At 46.4% G+C, this 21,534-nt stretch overlaps 1 protein-coding gene across 6 annotated transcripts in view; it reads left to right on the top strand.

The window, feature by feature from the left end:
* The window catches only part of LOC129822843 (MAGUK p55 subfamily member 7-like), a 249,857-nt gene that overhangs the window by 63,458 nt on the left and 164,865 nt on the right, over positions 1-21,534 (top strand). For 5 of the 6 annotated variants that reach the window (XM_055881296.1, XM_055881291.1, XM_055881294.1 and 2 more), the window contains one exon: positions 5,455-5,664. The exons of the other annotated variant lie outside the window; for it this stretch is intronic. In XM_055881296.1, coding sequence (XP_055737271.1) covers positions 5,628-5,664 — 37 coding nt within the window. In that variant the 5' untranslated portion in view covers positions 5,455-5,627. The remainder of the gene's footprint in view (positions 1-5,454; positions 5,665-21,534) is intronic. 6 annotated transcript variants of the gene reach the window in all.

Consider the following 21,534-nt stretch of genomic DNA (forward strand, 5'->3'; position numbering starts at 1 on the left):
TGTTATGGAAATTAAAAGTGCTGAAAACAAATTGTCTCCATATTTTAAAAGGTGGAGAACAAGCCATAAAGGTTTTGGTGCAGGTACAGCCAACTAGCTCAATAATAATATTGTGATATGTAATGGGAAGGAGGATCAGTGTGTGTACGGATGGACGGGATGCGGTAGGCCTATACTCCTCCAGGCCAGTGTCTGGCCTCCACAGAGAGAACTCAGACCCAGCGTGCTGTTGGGAGATTGTCAGACTCCACTCCTATCCGCTACCGATCCCGACCGATATGTTTTTTGGGGTCCGACATCGATTCCGATTTTTTGTGGGGGGACAAAACATAGCGATACTGATATCTGCCGATTATATTATTTTACAACAGGAAACTAAAGTGTCATTTTTCCACTCTGAATTTCCATAAATTGCCATCTAAAAGAGCAATTGTCCAATAACTATGCTTTAAATGTTGATTTAGTACATTGTGACAATAATGACACATCATGAGAATGAACAGAAGTGTTCAGATCAGCATGAGATTTCCTTTTCTCATCCTATTTATTCAATGTCGGTTATCGTGGAGTTATTTACCAATATAGCTGTAAAAGGCCAATATCGGACGATCATACTGGTGAACCAATCTATCGGTCGGGCTCTAAACTCTAAAAAAGGTGCCATACAAAACCTAAGAGTTCTTTGGGTGTCCACCCTTGTTGGTTCCAGGTAGAACCCTTTTGGTTTCAAGTAGAACCATTTTGGGTTCCGTGTAGAATCTTATCCACAGGAATCAAAAAAGGTTTTTACCTGGAACCAAAAAGGGTTCTTCTATGGGGACAGCCAAAGAACCCTTTTGGACCCTTTTTTTCTACGAGTGCCAACCCAGGGAATGTATAGACGGAGCATGCCTGCCTGCAGAAGTCTGCTACCTGCGAAACGCGTGTCCTTTTCCCGACTCTCTCTCCGTGTCCCACTTGAGACCACTACACTTTTTTTCTCTCCCGTTGTCTTCATGTTTGGTGCAGCCAAGTGTTGTGTTCCACAGAATGTTTTTTTCTCTCAGTACTGGACATTTGAGTAACCTAGGCTATCATATCTGAACCTCAGACGATAGTAAAGAGTGTGTTTTGGTGTCAGAGTTTTGGAGGATAGTATAGTTTTTAATGTCAGAGTAAGAGCGTGTGTTTTCATAACCTGTTTTTCCTCATCCCTTCTGTCTCCTTCTCTTCGACTTCCAGCTGGGTCCCTGCATCCTCACATCCTAGCCAAGCCCGGCCTGTTTTTGAAAAGGGTAAAAAAAATAACCCGTCTTCATCCCTCTCTTCTATCCTCCATATTGCCCGTTCCCCCTCGGGCTGTTTTCTCTTCAAATAACTGATGGGACTTCAGGTTTCACACTGAGCAAGACTAAACAAATACAGCGCGTCTCCTAACATGTGATGCAAGCTTTCCTTTGTTTGGTAAGCTGCTGCGGCTTGCCTTGTCCAGGGTGTCTTCCAGCTGTGTTGTAGTAGTAAGAGTGGAGGGGATTCTGTCTGTAGTTGGATATTGGGCCACTAGATGGCAGCAGCACCCTTTCAGGGCACTGTGTGTGTCTGTTACACATGGGAGAAGTAGAAGGCATACCTTTCATTGTGATCAGGCTCTTTTCTTCTCCACATGGCAAAGTTGCTTTGCCTCCCCCCTCTACACTCAAACCTGATTCTGTGTGATTTGTACAGAGGAGAACCAAGCCATGGCTGAATAAAGCATCTTGACTTAGACTGTCTTGAAGTTCGGTGGTTACAGGCCTTTCGGGCGCCGTAAAAGTCTCAGGTGCTCTCGGTGCCGCGGTACGCTTCCTGGCCTTCCCAAGGCCCCGGACGGAAAGATGGATCCTTTTTGATTTGGGAAAATGTTCTGTAATTCCTCCTAGGGATGCCGTCTGATATTCCTGAATCCTGCAGCACTAGAAGGCAGGCAGATCAATCTCCCTAACAAGTCCCCCTCTGTCTCCGTCTGTCATTCCAATCACACTGGTATGACTATACCTTAGCCTTGTCCCTTACCCTGCTCTGTGACTGTGAAATGCAGGGCTGGTTTAGCGCGGGTCAATTCTTTTGACATGAGCTCAGTTGCTGCTGCTGCTGCTTTTGTCCTCTGTGTTCAGAGCTGTTGGAGAGATCTTGTAGGATCCTGTGGTCCAGGCCTGAGGAGCCTGCTGTCGCTGAGCTGCACCTTCTCTGTCCCAAATAGTGCTTTATTCCCTATGTAGTGTACTACTTTTGACCTGAGCCCTGTGGGCCGTAGTGCACTAGAAAGGGAACAGGGTGCCATTTGGGACCTACACCCGGTCTCTGCTGGTCTCTTTAGTGTTTTTTTTAATGGGATATATGTAGGCTTATGGTGTGGAACAGGACTGAACTTTGATTGCACTTGACGGTTTGGTCTATACATTTACTCTCGCTGTGTGTGTGTGTGTGTGTGTGTGTGTGTGTGTGTGTGTGTGTGTGTGTGTGTGTGTGTGTGTGTGTGTGTGTGTGTGTAGAAAGACAGCTGTGCTCCAAATCTAGCAGGCGTAACAAAGGAGCTGCGTGGTCTGAACTGTCCCGCGTCCTCCACTTCCCCCTTCGGAAGGGAAAAGTCATACGTCCTTTACTGTTGTTCTGTGAATTCAGCACGTCTTACCTCCGGATTTCAAAAACTTCTGGCCTGAAAAACGTTAAACTCCTGGAACCTAACGTGTGTGTGTTAAATGACTGGGGTCTGCCTGCAGTCTTTCCCGGTTGATGTTGCTGAGGTGATATTTTCCGCAGCAGGTTTTTCCTCACCTGGAGGTAGCGGTCGTCCCCAAGGTGCGTTCACAACCCGGCGTGTCAGACACCGTTACGCAACATGAGCTAGCGTCTCCGCTGATTTACACCCAGCAGCTTCGTCAAACACAGATAAATCCCCAAGCCACATAGGCCTCAGCTCTGCTGTGTGTCGTTCCTGAGGCTGAATAGTTAGTGCACGCTCCAACACCCTTTGACCCAGTGTTCTGGGCTCCGCTGGGGGGGTCCAACGGAGTGTGTGTGTGTGTGTGTGTGGTGTGTGTGTGTGTGTGTGTGTGAGCCCTGCTGAAGGGGGTCCTGAAGGAGGTATTTTGGTCTTAGAGCGGGGTGGATCTGCCTGGAAGCTCGTTTGCGTGTTAGCGTTGTTAGCTGCCTGCAGCCGCAGCCAAACGGCCCGGTCAGAACACCCTCACTCCGCACGGGACCAATAGCTGTCAGAAGTCAGCCGCCACCATTAGAACAATGTAGCCGGGAAGGAGACCAGGAAGGAGGGGACCAGATACAGTAGGTGGCTGTGGCTCATTTCAGAGCAGGATTTGTCTACTCTAGCTGTTCTTTCTGACTTTAAGCCATCCTGTGTTGTGCTACCTGTGTTGTGCTACCTGTGTTGTATTATATGGGGTTCAGACAGAGAGTGGAGCAGACTGGACTTTGGGGGACCAAGTCTAGGGTGGGTCATTGAGCCCCATGTTGTTAGGCAGGAGCCTTAGGTTAAATGTTATTGGCTGGTCACTGTTCTCTACATTTAAAGCTGAGCTTTGATGACTGCCTAGGCTGCTGAAGCATGTGGTAGTCTAGACCTGAGCAGCATGGTTAGTAAGGGAGGAAGGAGAGGGAGAGGGACATGGTAGGTAGTTGCCCCTGGGGCCTAACGAAGGGACCAGGGGGAGAAATGGAGCATACAGGGGGAGGGTGTGTGTTTTGGGGGAAGGGGGGGTCATACAGCAGAGTGTGTGTTGTAGGGAACAGTAAAGCGTTAAATAAGCGAGGCGTGAGTCGAGGCCAGCCAGCAGTGGAGGGTCGAGGAGGGGTGGATGAAAGACTGGGGGGGCAAGGGGCTGGGGTCTCCTAGGGGATGCCACCACAGTCCCAGCCCAGCCCTAGTGTGTCTGTGTATCCCTAATGCCGGCCTGCTGCTGTTCTACAGTAGCAGCACCTGCCTGTGTCTGCTGGGGTTGGCTGGAGTACAGAGGTCAATAGGTAATGTCCTCTGAGGCCTCCGCGAACCCCAGACCCAGTGCTCTGACTCAATGACTACAGCTAGCACTCTGAGACATTCCCACCTGCACACACATCACACATGATATGTCATGTTATATTTAAGCAATAAGGCCCGAGGGGGTGTGGTATATGGCCAATATTTTTGCTTCGTGTCTAATAACAGCCCTTCGCTGTGGTATATTGGCCATATACCACAAACCGCTGAGGAGCCTTTTTAATCAAAAAATGTATGTGACCTTTATTTTACTAGGCAAGTCAGGTAAGAACAAATTCTTATTTACAATGACGGCCTACCCCGGCCAAACCCTGACAATGCTGGGCCAATTGTGCGCCTCCTAATCACGGCCGGTTGTGATACAGCCTGGATTCGAACCAGGGTGTGTAGTGACGCCTTAAACACTGCGATGCAGTGCCTTAGAACGCTGCAACATTCAGGGGCCCCATTGCTACTGTAAACAGGTTAACATCGTAATTAGAAGAGTAAAAATACTTGTTTTATCATAGCCGTGGTATACTGTCTGATATACCACGGCTGTCAGCCAATCAGCATGCAGGGCTCAAACCACCAAGTTTATAAAGCGCTAGAGACAGAATATGTGAGTGTGTGTGTGATCGAGGGCCTGAGTGTGAGGGTGTGTGCGTGCATGCATGCATGCATGCCGTATGTCTGTATTGAGGATGTGTGTGTGTTTCGTCCTCTGTTGTCCTGATTCCTGACATTCCTGGAATCCTCCACCTTGATAGGGAATCCCAAAATGTGGACAGGCACGTCTTTCAGGGATAGAGGGTATATCCAGGAATCTTGTTCCAATTAGCCTAGCAGTACATGAGCTGTTTTTCCATCACTGTGTTTAATAGGCCAGCGCTGTGTGTGTGTGTGTGTGTGTGTGTGTGTGTGTCTGAGTCTGAGGGGGTATATTAACAGCCAAATGATTTTCTCCGAGTTTTGTGTTTTTAATTTTCCCCTTGTTCTCTCCATTTTCTCTGTGGATGGGTTCACAGTTCACTGGTTGTATTTACAAAGTGCCGCATTTCCAGGCTCGTTTGATTCTTCACAGGTCTGGTCTGCAGAGTTCTCCCATGAGCCGGATTGTGTTTCTTATGTTTCCGCTGGCCGTTGAAAGGGGGAATAACGACGGTCTGGAATGGGGTGTGTGTGTGTGTGTCTGTTTCCGTGTGTGTGTGTTCGTTTCCGTGTGTGTGTTCACAGTTGACCCTCCGCGATTACGAACCAACACATTTTTGCTCTCATCTTCTGAATAACTTCCTTCATTGATGCGTACATCCGCTTTCTTCCAGGTCCAACAACCTACACACACACACACACACACACACACACACACACACACACACACACACACACACACACACACCCTATCGGCGTTGGGTGCAGTGAAGCGCAGTTCCTAAATTCCTGCCCTCTCCTTTCTCTTTTAGGGAACGCCGGCCACCCATGGTATAAATCCTGGAGAGAGACACCTTGGACTGGGGGTGACAGAGGAGAGGAGACACAACCCTACCCTCTACCCTTCCCTTGCCTGCTGCTGCAGTGTGGCTGAGCAGTGCTACTTTCATACCTCACTCTGATATTCCACAGCCAGGCAGGAACCATGCCGGCCCTGTCCACCGGATCTGGAAATTACTCGGGTACCGAATGATGTGATGAACCCTGTTTCCTTTCAGCTGTACACACTAAACCCTGTTCCCTGTTCACGATGCACGTCTTCCTACCCGTTTTATCCCCTTTATACACTGCACTAACTCTGTGCCCTTACGGCTGTTCACGCTCAACCCTGTTCGCTATTTCCAATACGCCGGATTCTGTCTCCACTCTAGGTTTTACGAAGAAGCATAGTACATACAGTTCCTTCAAAGTATTCATACCCCTTGATTTATTCCACATTTTGTTGTGCTACAGCCAAAATAGATTCAACTTTTTTTTCTCCCTCACCGTACACACAATACACCATGATGTCAAAGTTAAAACATGTTTTTAGAAATGTTTGCTAATTTATATCAAATTAAATACACATGTCTATTTTACATAAGTATTCACACCCCTGAGTCAATATTTTGTAGATGTTCTTTTGGCAGCGATTACAGCTGTCAGTCTTTCTGGGTAAGTCTCTAAGAGTTTTCCACACCTGGATTCAACATTCTTCAAGCTCTGTCAAATTGGTTGTTTATCATTGCTAGACAACCATTTTCAGGTCTTGCCATAGATTTAAGTCAAAACTGTAACTCGGCCACTCAGGAAAATTCACTGTCTTCTTGGTTAACAACTCCAGTGTAGATTTGGCCTTGTGTTTTAGGTTATTGTCCTACTGAAAGGTGAATTAATCTCCCAGTGTCTGTTGGAAAGCAGACTGAACCTGGTTTTCCTCTAGGACTTTGCCTGTGCCTAACTCCATTCAGGTTATTTTTATCCTTAAAAACTCTGCATTCCTTAACGATAACAAACATACCCATAACATGATGCAGCCACCACTATGCTTGAAAATATGGAGAATGGTACTGTAATGTGTTGTGTTGGATTTGCCTCAAACATAATGCTTTGCATTCAGGATCAAAAGGTAATCGCTTTTCCATGTTTTTTGCAGTATTACTTTAGTTCCTTGTTGCAAACAGGATGCATGTTTTGGAATATTTGTATTCTGTACATGGTATGAGGGCCAGATTGGGAATTTAGTCAGTACACCGGGGTTAACACCCCTACTCCTACGATAAGTGCCATGGGATCTTTAGTGACCACAGAGTCAGCTGTTTAACGTCCCACCCAAAAGACGTTTCCTCCCTCTCCGGAAATCTGAGTTATGAAGGATGGCACAAATGTACACCATTCAAAATACATTTAAGAACTTCACCATGCTTAAAGGGATATTCATTCTATTCTATTTTAATTTCAGGCTGTAACACAACAAAAAGTCAAGGGGTCTGAATACTTTCTTAAACTTTTCTCTTGAACTCCTTTACAACCACGACAATGAACCCTGTCCCCTATGCACTACAATGAACCCTATCCCCTATGCACTACAATGAACCCTATCCCCTATGCACTACAATGAACCCTATCCCCTATGCACTACAATGAACCCTATCCCCTATGCACTACAATGAACCCTATCCCCTATGCACTACAATGAACCCTATCCCCTATGCACTACAATGAACCCTATCCCCTATGCACTACAATGAACCCTGCACTACAATGAACCCTATGCACTACAATGAACCCTATTCCCTATGCACTACAATGAACCCTATTCCCTATGCACTACAATGAACCCTGTCCCCTATGCACTACAATGAACCCTATCCCCTATGCACTAGAATGAACCCTGTGCATTACAATGAACCCTGTCCCCTATGCATTACAGTGAACCCTATCCCATATGCACTACAATGAACCCTGTCCCCTATGCACTACAATGAACCCTGTCCCCTATGCACTAGACTGAACCCTGTCCCCTATGCACGACACTGAACCATGTCCCCTATGCACTACAATGAACCCTGTCCCCTATGCACGACACTGAACCCTGTCCCCTATGCACGACACTGAACCCTGTCCCCTATGCACTAGACTGAACCCTGTCCCCTATGCACTAGACTGTCCCCTATGCACTAGACTGTCCCCTATGCACTAGACTGAACTCTGTCCCCTATGCACGACACTGAACCATGTCCCCTATGCACGACAATGAACCCTGTCCCCTATGCACGACAATGAACCCTGTCCCCTATGCACTAGACTGTCCCCTGTCCCCTATGCACTAGACTGTCCCGTCCCCTATGCACAACACTGAACCATGTCCCCTATGCACTAGACTGTCCCCTATGCACTAGACTGTCCCCTATGCACTAGACTGAACCCTGTCCCCTATGCACTAGACTGAACCCTGTCCCCTATGCACTAGACTGAACCCTGTCCCCTATGCACTACAATGAACCCTGCTACCCTATGCACTAGACTGAACCCTATCCCCTATGCACGACGCTGAACCATGTCCCCTATGCACGACACTGAACCATGTCCCCTATGCACTACATTTAATCCTATCAACCAATGCGTTACAATAGCACAGTGACCTGGTTCACCCCTTTCCTGATGTTCTTCTCCAGGCCCTACACGTCTCATATGTTCTCACAGGTGTTCACAGCAGAGAAATGAGCACACACGCACCTCCCGACATCTATCTGTCTCTCTCAGTGATGTCTATCACATACGTCCTTCCGTCATGCGTCTGTGTGTCTCGTTGGGATGATGTCAGAGAGGGAGACATGTCAGGTCTTTTAACACGCAGGCAGATGATGTCAGAGGTTAGGGGTCAAGGCTTGCTCTAATTAGAGCCTGTCTCCTTGTCTGTGAGTGTGTGTGTGTGTCTGCAGACGCATCCACCTCTTCCCTCTCTCATCCCTTCTCTCCCCTCTCTCGTCCCTTCTCATCTCTCTCGTCCCTTCTCATCTCTCTCGTCCCACCTCTCCCCTCTCTCGTCCCACTTCTCCCCTCTCTCGTCCCTCCTCTCCCCTCTCTCGTCCCTCCTCTCCCCTCTCTTTGTCCACCTCTCTAGTCCCTCCTCTCCCCTCTCTCGTCCCACCCTCTCCCCTCTCTCGTCCCTTCTCTCATCTCTCAACCACAACCCAAAAAAAGAGGAGCAAAAGGACAAGAAGGTGGATGAAAAAGAGAGGGCGGACGGACCAACGACAGACACAGGGAAAAAGAAAGTTGATGGATAAAGAGTGTGTTCGTCTCGGCTGTCCAGGCTTTGACAGAGTTTACGTAGCCGTTGTGGAAATTCGTATAGACAAAGTGAAAAGCCAGACCATCAATTACTATTATAGTCATTTTAGGCAATTACTGGCACAGACCCTGTTTCCAAATAAAACATGTAAGGGCTCTCTCCTCTGCCCCATCCCTCTATCCCTCCATCTTTCATCCCTCCATCTCTCTAGCCAATTCCCTCCATCTCCTCATCCTTCCATCCTTCCTCCTCAATCGTCCAGTTTGAGCTTTACGGGTGAAATCCAGAACGCAGCGGAACGTGGACGACAGTTTCGTAGAGCCACGGGCCACAGAGCTATGGACAACGTCGTGACTGATGTTAGGATTCCTTCTCTAGATGACAGATTCCGCTCCCCGTGTCAACTTGTGTCTGGTAACACTAATGTTACTAGAAGAGGGCTGTGTGAGTAGCTCAGGGAGGAGTGTGACCGAGTGTAAGGCTGCAGAACTGACCGATTTGTCACTTTGTGACAACCCATGTCTGGGGGAAGTGATGTTACAAGAAGGAGTATTGTAGAGCGAGGGCAGATTGTTGTGAGTGGTCTCAGCCTAGTGAGGAAGGTGGGAGGCAGAGGTTCACCTGTGTGTTTTAAGAGATTACTAATCTGCATTGTGTAAAGATTGTGACAGAGGTTACTAATCAGTGTAATTGTCATTTTGGCAGCTGGTTAGGAGACATGGAGTTAGGAGGTGCAGCTGCATAAGTGAGGGGGCGTAAGGGTGACAAATAAAGGAGTATTTATGCATTGGGATTTGGAAATGTAATTTTTTATACAAATCTGGTAATATCTATCATATGTATACTGAACAACAATATAAACGCAACGTGTAAAGTGTTGGTCCCATGTTTCATAAGATCCCTCACATTTGTTTACATCCCTGTTAGTGAGCGTTTCACCTGTGCCAAGATAATCCATCCACCTGACAGGTGTGCCATATCAAGAAGCTGATTGACGCCAAAACGTCTCTGTACGCTATCCCTGATGCAGTGAAAAGAATAAAAACACTTTTAAAATATATTTTTGAGTGCGGACCATCACCCCTTTTTATTTATGTGTCAGTGATCCGACAGACAGGCAGGTGACTGATACATTTATCCCTCCCTCCCTGAGGACCAGGGCTTATGGTGTCTCACCAGGAGAAATTGAGATGTTATCCAGCCTCAACCTATTCCATCACTCTGTCTGAAACTCATATCACCCCAAAGCAGCTGATGAAATGACAGCGCTACACAGTACAGACTTATTAATGCTAATATTTTCCCCCGACTGTGAAAGAAAGGACTGAGCTGAGCACTTTATCTGGTGTTTGTCTTTATATATATATATATATGTTTGTGTGTGTGTGTGTGTGTGCGCGAACTAAGCGCAGCTCTTTATCTGGTGTGTGTATCTAAAATGTTATGGAATATTTGGAGAATAAATATGGGGTGAGTAGACGGATGGTACAGAAAGTGCTCCCTACTTATCAACATGTCATCTCTCACTTTCTCTCTCTCTCGCTCTCTCTGTCTCTCTCAGTTCAATTCAAGGGGTTTATTGTCATGGGAAACATATGTTTACATTGCCAAAGCAAGTGAAATAGATAATAAACAAAAATGAAATAATATTCTCTCTCTCGCTCACCCCTTCTTTCGCTGCGGGAGCGGCCTTCTCATACCGGCTCAGCTCTGCTCGCCCCAAAATAAACAACAGACCTCTCTCGCAAATTAAGATCTAATAAATGAAACCAAATAATGAAAAAATAAACCTGAAAAACAATAAAAAGCTGGAAAAATGACCTGAAAGTTCGAAAGGAACGCCGTCCCAGTGTTCAGGTTACTCAGGGCCCTTTTGGTCTGGGACTTTTTAATAAATACTTTGGAAGCAGATTAAGGAGGCGTTTGGTTGATGTTGCTGGCCCCAGGCTTGTGTTTAAAAAAAAGTTTTAAAATCTCAAATCTGTGAGGAGAAGGAATGTGTCCCCAGTAGCGAGGGAGACCGATAGCAGGACCGACTGCTAGGACTGATTTCTAAGAGCCGCTCTCTGACACTTTGTTGGCTGAAAATGGGACCTGATACACACACACACACACACACATTAATTGACATTCTCACAGAGCGGCCAAGCGGCAGGAAATTGTTTTTTAATTGCGCAGGGTTGATCAAGGGGTCCTTCCACAGTGGGATGTCCTAGAGATGTGTCATGTGACTAATCCAGTTTGCTTAACACTCAACGCCAACCCAGCTACTGTTACCATCTAACTCTATGGAGGGGTTGTGTTACTGTCTAGCTCTATGGAGGGGTTGTGTTACTATCTAGCTCTATGGAGGGGTTCTGTTACTGTCTAGCTCTATAGAGGGGTTGTGTTACTGTCTAGCTCTATGGAGGGGTTGTGTTACTGTCTAGCTCTATGGAGGGGTTGTGTTACTGTCTAGCTCTATGGAGGGGTTCTGTTACTGTCTAGCTCTATAGAGGGGTTGTGTTACTGTCTAGCTCTATATAGGGGTTGTGCTACTGTCTAGCTCTATAGAGGGGTTGTGTTACTGTCTAGCTCTATAGAGGGGTTGTGTTACTGTCTAGCTCTATGGAGGGGTTCTGTTACTGTCTAGCTCTATGGAGGGGTTCTGTTACTGTCTAGCTCTAGAGGGGTTCTGTTACTGTCTAGCTCTATAGAGGGGTTGTGTTACTGTCTAGCTCTATAGAGGGGTTGTGTTACTGTCTAGCTCTATAGAGGGGTTGTGTTACTGTCTAGCTCTATAGAGGGGTTGTGTTACTGTCTAGCTCTATAGAGGGGTTGTGTTACTGTCTAGCTCTATGGAGGGGTTCTGTTACTGTCTAGCTCTATGGAGGGGTTCTGTTACTGTCTAGCTCTATAGAGGGGTTCTGTTACTGTCTAGCTCTATAGAGGGGTTATGTTACTGTCTAGCTCTATAGAGAGGTTGTGTTACTGTCTAGCTCTATAGAGGGGTTGTGTTACTGTCTAGCTCTATAGAGGGGTTGTGTTACTGTCTAGCTCTATAGAGGGGTTATGTTACTGTCTAGCTCTATAGAGGGGTTGTGTTACTGTCTAGCTCTATAGAGGGGTTGTGTTACTGTCTAGCTCTATGGAGGGGTTGTGTTACTGTCTAGCTCTATAGAGGGGTTGTGTTACTGTCTAGCTCTATAGAGGGGTTGTGTTACTGTCTAGCTCTATGGAGGGGTTGTGTTACTGTCTAGCTCTATAGAGGGGTTGTGTTACTGTCTAGCTCTATAGAGGGGTTATGTTACTGTCTAGCTCTCTAGAGAGGTTCTGTTGCTTTAACCTCAGCCCAACAGTTTCACTGTAGTGGGGTTCTGTTACTTCCTCTACAGACAAGCAGTGTTTAATAATCTCTTCCCTTCCTCGTCTTCAGGAAGGATGGAGTTTTATTACAGTCCCAGTTAAGGGAGTTCTAGTACAGTGTTGCACCTATGGTTGGGTTCAGTATCGATACACAGATCAATGCTGTGTCTGTCTAACTTCAACCTGTCCCTCCAGCGCTGTAAAGATCCAGTGTCCTCTTACTCTCCCTGAGAGAGATTCATTCAGAGGGGTTTGTTTACGCCCTGTGTCTGTGTGAAGTTAGTGCTAGAGTAGAGAGCAGGCTAATGGGAGTTAGAGTGGAGGAGAGTAATGGTAGTAAGGTGCTCGGGGGTGTAATGGAAGCAAGGAGACGGCGCATCGCTCTGTCGGCGGGTCGCCTTGACTCTAACCTCCCGCTCCTGTAGAGAGTTGAGCATCTGTCTGTTGTACACTACAGATGCTGCTAGTCTGCCTGTCTGTTCTCCTGGAGCGTGCGTGGGTGTGTTCTCCCTCCTGGTGTTTGTGTGCTCTGTGGGGGTGTTTAGCTCCTGATAGCCCCATTTCCTCTCTCCATCTGGGGGTAGATGGTTATGGCCTCTCCCTTGTGAGGAAGGGATGGGGGTCCATGATCCATCCTCGCTTAATCTTGCCCTTGGGGATGGCTGGGTTTACCCCCACAGAGTAAGACCGGGGTGGATGTTTCTGAATGGACAAGAGCATCCTTGTTGTCTGAGCCAGTGTCTAAACCTTCTTACACGCTCAGTCTGCAGTGAGACTAGCTGAGGATAGCTTGATACCTTACAGGATAGCTTGATGCCTTACAGGATAGCTTGATGCCTTACAGGATAGCTTGATGCCTTACAGGATAGCTTGATACCTTACAGGATAGCTTGATGCCTTACAGGATAGCTTGATGCCTTACAGGATAGCTTGATACCTTACAGGATAGCTTGATGCCTTACAGGATAGCTTGATACCTTACAGGATAGCTTGATGCCTTACAGGATAGCTTGATACCTTACAGGATAGCTTGATACCTTACAGGATAGCTTGATGCCTTACAGGATAGCTTGATGCCTTACAGGATAGCTTGATGCCTTACAGGATAGCTTGATGCCTTACACGATAGCTTGATGCTTTACAGGATAGCTTGATGCCTTACAGGATAGCTTGATGCCTTACAGGATAGCTTGATGCCTTACAGGATAGCTTGATACCTTACAGGATAGCTTGATACCTTACAGGATAGCTTGATGCCTTACACGATAGCTTGATGCCTTACAGGATAGCTTGATGCCTTACAGGATAGCTTGATGCCTTACATGATAGCTTGATGCCTTACACGATAGCTTGATGCCTTAGCAGCCAGACTAGTGGGATTTTCTCTAATGATGTGGTTGCTCTGTAGCCTTGTACACGCTTTCACTAACGTCACAATTACAGTTATATCCCTTTAGTGGGACATTACAGGACAGTTGTTGTCCTGTAATCAGAGGTTAACCAATCGACAAGCTCATCTCGGATGTCTTATCACAATGCCCCGTTAAAGGGATACTTCGGGATTTTGGCATTATGTACTCCCCCAGTGTCAGGTGAACTCGTGGATACCGTTTTTATGTATCTGCATCCGGTATGAAGGTAGTTTCGCAAGCCAATGCTAAGTAGGGTTAGCTCAATGACTGGAACTCTACACGAACAGCTAGCAATGATGAAGTATACAGGAACAGCTAGCATTTCCCATAGACTTTCAGTCATTGCGCAAACAGGAGTTAGCAATTGCACTAACGCTAATTAGCAACTTCTTTCAAACTGCACGCAGATCCACGGAAATGGTATCCAAAATGATCTGTTCATCTGGTTAAGTAGATAAAGAGCCTCATTGCCAAAATCCCAAACCAGTCCGTTAGCTGTTCATCAGAGTCCTGCCCAACACCAGCATCTATCTACCCTCCGATAGGCACATCTCAAGACCCTGAGTGTGTCGCGAATTACACTCCATCCCCTATATACTGTAGTGCACTGTATGGGCCCTGGTCAAAAGTAGTGCACTATATAGGGAATTGGGTGCCATTTGGGACGTAGACCCTGATGCCCCTTTATTAAAGGTCATTCAAGTTTACTATGTTATTCTGGGCCATAGCTGCATGTTCTATCAAGGTTTACTGGCCCGCGGCCGCATTAAAAGATAAGGGGAGTTTAGCTAGGCTATACTATACACAGCTGGGATAGGTGGGCGCTGGATGCACAAAACGTACACATGGAAAGCTTTTGAAGACAACTCTTTTACCAGATACTCTCTTTTAGTATGTGTGTGTGTTTTACTATAGTAGTGAGTACCAGAAATCCTCACAATAATAGTAAAACAGCAACAATTCAGGGAAGTAAGGACATTTTGCCAGTCCTCACTTGTAAAAAATACTATTTCAGGCTTAGGGGTTAGTTTTAGGGTTAGGTTTAAGGTTAGGGAAATACGGTATTTGAATGGGAATCAATTGTTGGTCCCCAAAATTCCTCACAAGTATAGCAAGACATAGCTGCATGCATCTGCATCTGTCTCATTCTGTGTGTATGATTCCAGTCATCCCCTTCTTCCTTCTCATCCAACCTCATCCCACTGCTGTCCAACAATGCAATGTGTTTAGTAGCCAGGGGTAATGAGAGGTAGATCTCCGTATTGTTTATCACTCACTGAGCACCTCTGCCTGCCTTATAGCTTCCACAGACGCACACAGGCAGCACAGCTAATAATGGAGCTATGAGGGATATGACAAGAATGGCCATATTACATTTCTTTTCCATTCTGATGTCAAGAATGTAGAGCATCTGGAATCTGTGGCTGGAGTTGAGAGAGGGGGGAGAGGAGGAGGAGGAGAGGAGGAGGAGGAGAGCACGGCTGCAGAGGTACGCTACGGGAGCACTTTGTCCATTTCCAGCCATTTGTCGTCCTCCCAGACCGCTGCTCAGTTCCCCCCCCCTCCTCTCTCTATTTCTCTCTATTTCTCTCTCACTCTCTCTCACAGGGATACAGAGCTGAAACACAAGGATTTGTTGCCACTGGAAGCGCTCCCTGTTTCCAGTTACATCACAACCCACATTTCCACATCACTTTGGTTGCATCTCTAATGGCACCCTATTCCCTATATAGTGCACTACTTTTGACCAGGGCCCTGTGCACTGTATAGGGGATAGGGTGCCATTTGAGACACACACTTTAGCAAACCGACCAGTGAGGGGAGGAAGATTAAAAAAGGGAAAGACGGAGAGGGAAGGAGAACTAGATGAAGAGGAATTGTATTCATTTCTATATGTAGGATCATTTTTTCTAAGGGATAATGATATCATCCCTCCGACTGTCCCCTTCCAAAGTCCACACATTTAATAGGTCATCTCTGGGTATTGGACAAGCTCACTTGCATTAGAAACAGGATGAACACAGCTAACTTCACAGACCATCTGTATAGCACTTTGTGACATCGGCTGACGTAAAAAGGGCTTTATAAATACATTTGATTTGATGTGCACCGCTGTGAACAGTCAATGTCCAGGGGTATTCAAACTGGAGAGTGGGCAGATATATGATAGCCTGCTCCCAGTTCAGATAATGTGAGCTGTAGTGGCGCGAGGAGCAGATCATGCGTAATTTGGCTAGAGCGGATAAAAAAAATGTTGGAGCCTCTAGGCCTTCTCTCTCACTCCGATTTCGCTCCGTTACCGCTCAGCCACGAGCTCTGGGCATGCTCTGCCCAGTATTTTTCATTTCCTTCACCACTGTTCTTTTAATTAGGCATACAGTATTCCGTTGTATTTATTTAGCCTACCCCACCGCTAAGGCGCAGAGACGTTGAAACGAGTCGACCACGAAGTAGGTCACAGCCTGTGTAAACGACAACCAATGAGCCCATCCCACAGCACCGGAGACCTTTAGATTTCTATAGGCCGTTCTTTAAAAAAAGAGGAGTCTAAGTTTGTAACAGTACTAAAGTTGCCTATCAACTGTAAAATGTGAGCACAACATAGCCAGCTACAACGGAATTATCTAATCGTCAATAGATTAGAGAAGGGTTTCCCTAGCACTACACAGCTGATTCAAATAATCAAAGCTTGATAATGAGTTGGGCATTTCAATCAGTTGTGTGTAGTCCTTAGGGCAAAAATCTAAACGTGCAGGAGAGGCCCCAGGACCTAGTTTGGGAAACCCTGGATTAGAGAAAAAGCATGTTGTTTTCTAACACAGCGGCCTCAAATCATCATGTAGGTCTTTTGTTAATAGCCTACGGCATGTTGTTGAAATGTTGAAGCGTGTTATGATAGCCTGCTTCAAAACGAAATGGTACATAGTCATAAAAGTAGATGGGGTGTTGGTTAAACTATCTTTTTAAACTAAAAATGAATGGAGTGAATTTCGAGTGTCAGTTTTTTTCCTGTGAGCGCTGAGCGATTTTTAGTGTGAAGTGGGGAAAGGACATTGAATGCCATAGTGGTGCGAAAGACCACACCGTGAGCGATGAGTGTGTTTTCCGACCTCTCAACTCCGCTCAGATACTGTGTCCCAGATCTGTTTGTAATGTCTTTCAAACGCCTATGGTCATTGTGTTTGGCAAAGACAACAACCGTAAGAGTTGGCCAGACCGCACAAACAGATCTGGGACCAGGCTAACATGTATGATGTTTTGGGGACAGACCGAGCTAAAGGCCCAGTGATCACAGCCAGGTCAGAGTGTGGGTGTCATTGGCTTAGTTTTGGCAAGACAGCACAAACAGAGCAGGACCAGGCTATCATGCAGAATACCTGGGGGACAGACAGAGCTGTTTGAGGTTGTTTAAATGCCCAGTGTTCACAGCCAGCCCAGAGTGTGAATGTGTGTCATCGGCTCAGCGCCCTAACCACCCTGAACAGCTTCAAAACAGCTCCTGTTCAGATTCAGACACAGAACCTGTTTGTCCCGATGACTGACTGACTCTTAAACCTCTGTCATCAGCCATGGCTTCCTGTCTCTGTCTCGGTGCATCCCAAATGGCACCAACGTCCCTACATAGTGCACTACTTTTGACCAGGGCCCATAGATCTCTGGCCAAAAGTAGAGCTGTACAGAGAATAGGGTGCCATTTGGGACGCAGCCTGTCTCTTATGGCTCCGGCCTTTCTTGTTGGAGTTCAACGTGTGTCAGAACAATGAAGTTCAGGGTATTTTCTTTCCCTTCTGATGAAACCGACCGACAGAGCAGAGAACTGAACAGTAGGAGCCTCATTAGCTTGTCTGGATTGAGTAGCCATTTGACTAGTGCTGCACCACTTAAGACTGGAATGTATATATCATGACATGATGTAGGCTATTATGCTGAGCAGACACTGTGACCCCTTAGCATAACTTACAATGTGTCTAGTGGTGTTCTCTGGAGTGAGAGAGAACATTGGATGGACAACCTATGTTTATCTGTTTATTTATTCTCCGTGTCATACTTCAGCTACTTGCACATTGTTACAACACTGTACAAAGCCAATAATATGACATTTGAAATGTCTACATTCTTTCAAAACTTTTGTGAGTCTAATGTTCACTAATGTTTCCCTTGTTTATGTCCCTTTGTTTGTCTGTTCCATTTGCTTTGGCAATGTAAACATATGTTTCCCATGCCAATAAAGCCCTTTGAATAGAGAGAGAGAGAGAGAGGGGGGACTTGGCAATAAGACCTGACCCACAGACCTCTATTACTGAACGTCACGCCCCCTGACCATTCCTCCACATCAAAGGCCACAGCCTGATCCTTCCATTATGATCCACAATGATATTTCAATGTCATCATCTCAAATAACCCTAGCTAGTTCTCCTAAAAAAAAGAACAGTTTGCAAGATGTTAGTTAGCAGAGCTCAGTCCGGATAGGAAAAATGACTCACTGTTCTTCATGGCAAAGTCCAGGTGCAATCAACCGTCAACCTCTCCAACCGCTCCAATCATATATGGACCGTTTCACTAATACCATAGGCAGAATTGCGGCTGCTTGTCATCCCCTGGAACTACAAGGAACTACAAAGAGCGGTTCCTTTAAGATCATTCCCGCTTCGCTGGTTCCAGGTTGAAGTTACTTATCAAAGCTACCCGTCGGAGTCTGGCCAAACCGGGCCAAGCTTTTTCAAAAAGGTTTCATTTATTTTCTAACGCGCCATTGACTACCACGTCGTAAAGCCGCTTTCACCCATCCCTTCATCCATCCTTTCTATCGGTCACACACCTATAGACTTCAAAGGGCGTTCAGCGTGACGCTTAGAACGCACAAAATAGTTCCTCTAATGAATATAATTCAATGCACACATTCTGAGGTCTCGTCTACGGGCAGCCAAACCCGATTCTCTGGGTTTTACACTGCAGAACGCCTCAAATTTGTGTTCTTCTGCTGCTCGGCCAAAACTGGAGAAAACAAAGAGATTTGAGATACTAGTCCCAGTCTGAGAGGTTTTATTGTTTATAAACCGACCCCCTCCAACAGTAATTTAGAGATATGGAGTGCCAGAGAGAGAGAAAGAGAGAGCTGGTGTGTGGACTGTGGAGGACAAGTAGCCCAGTCTGGCCTGACTCTTGCCAGCTGATGGTGTTGGATGCTTGGATGTGAAACTGAGGGAGCAGTGGAGGGAGCATGGGGTTCAGTTCAGTACTGGTCTTTCCAGAACTCTCTCCCTGATTCCCCAGACTGGCAGCTTCATTAAATAGTACCCGCAAAACACCAGTCTCACCGTCAACAGTGAAGAGGCGACTCCGGGATGCTGGCCTTCTAGGCAGAGTTGCAAAGAAAAAGCCATATCTCAGACTGGCCAATAAAAAGGAAAGATTAAGATGGGCAAAAGAACACAGACACTGTACAGATGAATTCTACCTAGAAGGCCAGCATCCCAGAGTCGCCTCTTCACTGTTGACGTTGAGACTTGTGTTTTGCGGGTACTATTTAATGAAGCTGCCAGTTGAGGACTTGTGAGGCGTCTGTTTCTCAAACTAGACACTCTAATGTACTTGTCCGCTTGCTCAGTTGTGCACTTTGGCTACCCTGTGGCTTCCCACTCCTGTGCACTGTGGCTTCCCATTATGGTTAGGGCCAGTTTGCGCTGTTCTGTGAAGGGAGTAGTACAAGATCTTCAGTTTCTTGGCATTTTCTCGCATAGAATAGCCTTCATTTTTCAGAACAAGAATAGACTGACGAGTTTCAGAAAAGTGCTTTGTTTTTGGCCATTTTGAGCCTATAATCAAACCCACAAATGCTGATGCTCCAGATACTCAACTAGTCAACTAGTCTAAAGAAGGCCAGTTTTATTGCTTCTTTGCAGTTTTCAGCTGTGCTAACATAATTAAAAGGGTTTTCTAATGATCAATTAGCCTTTTAAAATGATAATCTTGGATTAGCTAACACAACATGCCATTGGAACACAGGAGTGATGGTTGCTGATGATGGGCCTCTGTACACCTATGTAGATATTCCATTCATAATCAGCCGTTTCCAGCAACAATAGTCATTTACAACATTGACAATGTCTACACTGCATTTCTGATCAATTTGATGTTATTTTAATGGACAACAGATGTGCTTTTCTTTCAAAAACAAGGATATTTCTAAGTGACCCCAAACTTTTGAGTGATGGTAACATGTTGAAGAGGGTGGGACTCAAGCTGCATCCCTTTCTCAGCCCACGGCCCTGTGGAATGAAATGTGTGTGTTTTTTTTGCCAATTTTAACCGTACATTTGTTGTTTGTGTACATGGATTTTATAATGTATGTTTTTAGAATCTGTTTAGAATCTGTTTAGAAGCCTCTTGGACCTAGACTTGGCGCTCCGGTACCGCTTGCCGTGCGGTAGCAGAGGGAACAGTCTATGACTAGGGTGGCTGAAGTCTTTGACAATTTTTAGGGCCTTCCTCTGACACCTCATGGTATAGAGGTCCTGGATGGCAGGAAGCTTGGCCCCAGTAATGTACTGGGCTGTACGCACTACCCTCTGTTGTACCTTGTGGTCAGAGGCAGAGCAGTTGCCATACCAGGCAGTGATGCAACCCGTCAGGATGCTCTCTGGTGCAGCTGTAAAACGTTTTGAGAATCTGAGGGCCCATGCCAAATCTTTTCAGTCTCCTGAGGGGAAATAGGTTTTGTTGTGCCCTCTTCACAACTGTCTTAGTGTGTTTGGACCATGATAGTTTGTTGGTGATGTGGACGCCAAGGAACTTGAAGCTCTCAACCTGCTCCACTACAGCCCCGACGATTAGAACGGAGGCGTGCTCGGGCTTCCTTTTACTGTAGTCCACAATCATCTCCTTTGTCTTGATCATGTTGAGGGAGAGGTTGTTGTTCTTCCACCACACGGCCAGGTCTTTGCCCTCCTCTCTATAGGCAGTCTCATCGTTGTCGGTGAGTAGGCCTACCGCTGTTGTCATCAGCAAACTTAATGATGGTGTTGAAGTCGTGCCTGGCCGTGCAGTCATGCGTGAACAGGGAGTACAGGAGGGTACTGAGCACGCACCCCTGAGGGGCCCCCGTGTTGAGGATCAGCGTGGCGGATGCGTTGTTACCTACCCTTACCACCGGAGGGGGGGCCGTCAGGAAGTCCAGGATCCAGTTGTAGAGGGAGGTGTTAAGTCCCAGGGTCCTTAGCTTAGTGATGAGCTTGGAGGGCACTATGTTGTTGAACACTGAGCTGTAGTCAATGAATAATATTCTCACATATGTGTTCCTTTTGTCCAGGTGGGAAAGGGCAGTGTGGAGTGCAATAGCGATTGCATCATCTGTGGATCTGTTGGTGTGATATGCAGATTGGAGTGGATCTAGGGCTTCTGGGATAATGGCGTTGATGTGAGCCATGACCAGCCTTTCAAAGCACTTCATGGATACAGACGTGAGTGCTACGGGTCGGTAGTCATTTAGGCAGGTTACCTTAGTGTTGTTGGGCACAGGGACTATGGTGGTCTGCTTGAAACATGTTGGTATTACAGACTCAGGCAGGGAGAGGTTGAAAATGTCAGTGAAGACACTTGCCAGTTGGTCAGCGCATGCTCGGAGTACACGTCCTGGTAATCTGTCTGGCCCTGCGGCTTTGGGAATGTTGACCTGTTTAAGGGTCTTACTCACTTACTTACTCAGCTGCAAAGAGCGTGATCACACAGTCGTACGGAACAGCTGATCATTTCATGCATGTTTCATTGTTTGCCTCGAAGCGAGCATAGAAGTAGTTTAGCTCGTCTGATAGGCTTGTGTCACTGGGCAACTCTCGGCTGGTCTTCCCTTTTTGTAGTCTGTAATAGTTTGCAAGCCCTGCCACATCTGACGAGCGTCGGAGCCGGTGTAGTACTATTTGATCTTAGTCCTGTATTGACGCTTTGCCTGTTTGATGGTTCGTCAGAGGGCAGAGTGGGATTTCTTATAAGCTTCCGGGTTCGAGTCCTTCTCCTTGAAA

This window comes from Salvelinus fontinalis, chromosome 25 (genome assembly GCF_029448725.1).
Source record: "Salvelinus fontinalis isolate EN_2023a chromosome 25, ASM2944872v1, whole genome shotgun sequence".
Lineage (NCBI taxonomy): Eukaryota > Metazoa > Chordata > Actinopteri > Salmoniformes > Salmonidae > Salvelinus > Salvelinus fontinalis.